A 3983-nucleotide genomic window follows, 5' to 3' on the forward strand; every position below is an offset into this window, starting at 1 on the left:
GTTTGCTACAGTATAAAAACGGCCACCCAGGTCTGATGTGTGAGGAGTGAGGAGTGGTTCTGACCATGTCACTGGATACACTCCTCATTCACAGGGAGCTCTTCACTGAGCCAAGCACGCGCGGAGAAACACACACACCTGCACCCAGCACTGTCAGCAACCACAACCACACCCAGCTGGAGGAGTGTGTGTCTTGCCTGGGGAGCACTGCGGTGACTCCTGCATATGTGGCTCTGTATGTGTCTGCCGTGGCTGCTGTGGTCGTGACCGTGTGTGGCAACCTGCTTGTCATCCTGTCAGTGTGCCACTTCAAGCAGCTGCACACACCGACTAACGTCCTTCTCGTCTTCCTGGCCATCACTGATTTCTTCGTAGGGGTGTTTGTGATGCCGATTAATTTCATCTGGTTGATTGAGGGCTGCTGGTTTTTCGGAACCACCGTGTGTGCTTTTTTCAACTATGTGTCGTTTCATTTGACGACCACGTCGGTGCACATTGTGGCGCTCATCGCCGTGGACCGGTGCATGGCACTGAGCGACCCTTTCTTCTACTCCAAGAAAATCACTGTGAACCTCATCTTTGTTATTGCGTCAGTCGAGTGGCTGTTTTTCATGGGCTATAACGTTGTCCTCCTGTACTGCAACGGTTTCTTCACACACGCGTTGACACTGTGCCCTTACACCTGTCTCATTGCCCTGGATGAAATATGGTCTTGGGTTGATTTCGTTCTGCCATTTGCTGTGCCATGTTCCGTCATGTTTGTGCTGTACCTGATCATCTTTGGCATTGCTAGAAAACACGCTACTGCCATCAGGGCAGCTGCTAACACACAGGGCAATCCAAACAACAGACAGACTCACAACAACGTCCCCAAACGCTCCGAGAGAAAAGCTGCCAAGGTGCTTGGAATACTCGTGTCGGTGTTCTTGTTGTGTGTTGTTCCATACTACATAGCCAGCGTTATTCCAGGGAGCATTAGCCCTAAAATATTTGAGGAAGTGCTGAACATCACGTCTGCACTGCTGTACCTGAATTCTTTGTTCAATCCAATAATTTACGCCTTGTTCTATCCGTGGTTTCAAAAGTGCATTAAGATCATTTTCACCTGTCAAATATGGAAGCCTGCCTCCTCTGTTATGCGAGTGATGTGAGAATGTTTATATAAGACGTTAGGCATAAACAATATGCTCTATCTCTATAGGCCTACCCTGCAATGTGAAATCATCTGCTTTTTGACATGAGGAGTTTATCCTCTGTTATGAACAAAATATGATATTGGTTGTCTTCTGTTATGCATGCAATGTGAGAATATTTATCTTGACTCATGTACAACTGGTATTCACTGCTCTCTCTATTTTCTGCATGACAGTACATGCAATGTAAGACCCTACCTGTATACTTCAATGTATTTAATCCTCTGTCAGAACATAATATGGTACTTGTATGCTTATATAATGTACTTATAGTATGTTACACTATGGTATAATATCAGAATAGTTACTGTATTGCATGTAATATGAAAAGGTCATCCTCTGTCATTCATTTAGCATGATAATGGTTATACTATAATGTTGTGGTGTAAATCTGCCCCAGTAATAGCATAGCAAGTGCTTTGGGTAAAAGAGCATAGGCTTTTGCATGATGTGAGATTGCATGTCTATTCCCTATAATGCATATACCGTAAAATTATAGGCCACGGACTTAATTTACTCAAGCGCGTTATGGAACCAGACCGAAATCAAAGACAGGCCCATATTTCTGTTTCAGCAAAACACGAGTTTGGTTCATTTGATAGGGACAGATACACATCATGCAGTAGGCTGTACAGCACCATAACAGAAAAAGCATCATAGCATTTATAGCCATAGGCTAATTTCCAATTCCGGCCCTAGTAGCCATCCACCAGTAGTGAAAAACAAAACAAAAAAGAATGGAAAATATCTCAACTGTGCATATTAGGTTAAGTGAGTTTTGACTTCAAGTCATGATGCAAATGTCCCCTTTGGAATGGAAGTACCTAAGGGTCATACAAAGAAATCGATATGGAGATTGAGAAGTAAATGTAGCTAAATGTATTGAACTAAACTCTCATCATCTTGCATTTATGCAATTCAACATTTGAAACATTGGTTCTAATAATAGGCCAGGTGTGTATTAGAGACAGGCCTGTATTTGACCGCCTGGATAGTGAGGCAGACCACCATGACAGATCAGGCCAGGAATGGAAGTGAAAGCCCAACTGGGAAACTCCAACTCCCATTGTCATTGTGACACAGCACTCCACAGCACACAAGTGTTCACTGCACACTGCACACAACGAAATTGCATGTATGCCCGCCTCAGCCATGGAAGGGGCAGCCCCCAATTACTAGAGAATGTACTGCAGTTATATTGTTATTCTGTGATGCACGTGTCATGTGAGAATGTGAATACTGCAATGCATTATTTTGTTAAAGTAATGGTAGCCCTAAATATTATAATAGGACATCAACAACTGTTTACCGGAGATGCTTCTCTATGCGTGTAGGGATTTCTACTATGTGAAATGTTGGTGTTGACTGCTCTGATCAGTAAAGATTCACACATGTGTAGACATAATTGAAAAGAAAGCTCACAAAAGACAAGTTCTGAAAGTGAACCTTACTATATTGACTCCCAACACACAAAATTAAAATTCAGGCCTTATAGTTTTCATTTTCCGTTCAATAATTATCTTAAAATGCACAACCTAAGATACATAAGAATCTTCATTACGAAAGGTTTTCCTTTTTCAATTTCATCTGCTCATTATTTATTTTGTTGGGCCTCGTTTTCAATTTTATATTCTATATTATTATATTACTATATATTATTGTATTATTACATTATAATAAAATAAACAGACATTTCCACAAGTCTAATGTGTTTGCTTACTTTGTGGGGCAGTAGCATTGCAGTAGCAGCAGTAGGCGCCGTCTACCTGTATGTGGCCAACAAGAGCATCAGGGGCGGCGCTATGTTAGGGTGAGGTCGCAGGAGTCCAGAATTAAAGATGCTTTAATTATTTGTAACTTCATGCCAGATGCTTTGCCAGATGCTTTGGATAAATAAAGCCGCTAAAATCAAGAATTGGACACCATGCTCTCTGACTCTTTAAAAAGAACACGTAGTAAGTTTGGAAAATGATTTTGAAATGGGTTTACAACGTTTGGAACAAAATGGCTACAATCTAACAATTGATAAGCCCAACTTGTGATAAAGAAGGAGAGCTGGTGGACAGTAAGTACTGTTATTGGGCAGATCAAGGTTTTATTGTTGTCACCCTACTGTAGGCATGTCTAAGGGCAGGAGGGGCAAAAAGGACCCAGGGCCCTCCCTTAATTGTTGGCGGCCTTGCCAGGCTGGAGGGGGGTCTTGTCCTGTGTGCAAAGTATTATGTCACTGAAAAGTATCAACTAAATGCAATGCCATTTCCAGTGTTGCCAGATTGGGCTGCTTAGGATGGCTGTGTGTGGGTAAAAATGCCATTGAACAGAAAAAAACCAATTTTTGCCATAGAAATCAATAGAATTGGGCTGGATTTAGTGCTTCCAGGCGGGTTTTGAGCACTTTTTGGGCTGTAAATCATCAGCCTCATCTGGCAACCCTGGCCATTTCTACCATAAAGACTCGAGAGGCAAGAGAAACTGTTATTGTCGACGTTTATGTGACAATGATTGACGTGAGTTATGCGATCAGGTCCGGATTAAGATGGCCTGGGGCCCCTAGGCTACAGGTTGCTGTGGGGCCCCCCAGAAGGCAAATTACGCCACAAATTTACATAGATAGTGTCATAATTACGAGCTAAAGATTGAGGATAACATGTCTACCAACTGTATTGAATAAAAACGATATATTTTTAAATATTGCATCTAGTCACAATTCTGCAATTTTTCACTTTTGGCCAATCAGGGGGCCCCCTGGAAGGTGGGACCCCTAGGCTGCAGCCATATCTAGCCTGTGCA

General features: G+C 42.3%; 1 protein-coding gene across 1 annotated transcript; it reads left to right on the forward strand.

Moving 5' to 3' along the window:
* Positions 1-218: 218 nt before the first annotated feature.
* On the forward strand, positions 219-1151 carry LOC134468678 (trace amine-associated receptor 13c-like). The gene has a single exon (XM_063222567.1). The coding sequence runs from the start codon at positions 387-389 to the stop codon at positions 1149-1151; it is 765 nt and encodes a 254-aa protein (XP_063078637.1). The 5' UTR covers positions 219-386.
* Positions 1152-3983: the final 2832 nt, after the last annotated feature.

The sequence above is a fragment of the Engraulis encrasicolus genome, chromosome 18 (assembly GCF_034702125.1).
Source record: "Engraulis encrasicolus isolate BLACKSEA-1 chromosome 18, IST_EnEncr_1.0, whole genome shotgun sequence".
In the NCBI taxonomy this organism is placed as follows: domain Eukaryota; kingdom Metazoa; phylum Chordata; class Actinopteri; order Clupeiformes; family Engraulidae; genus Engraulis; species Engraulis encrasicolus.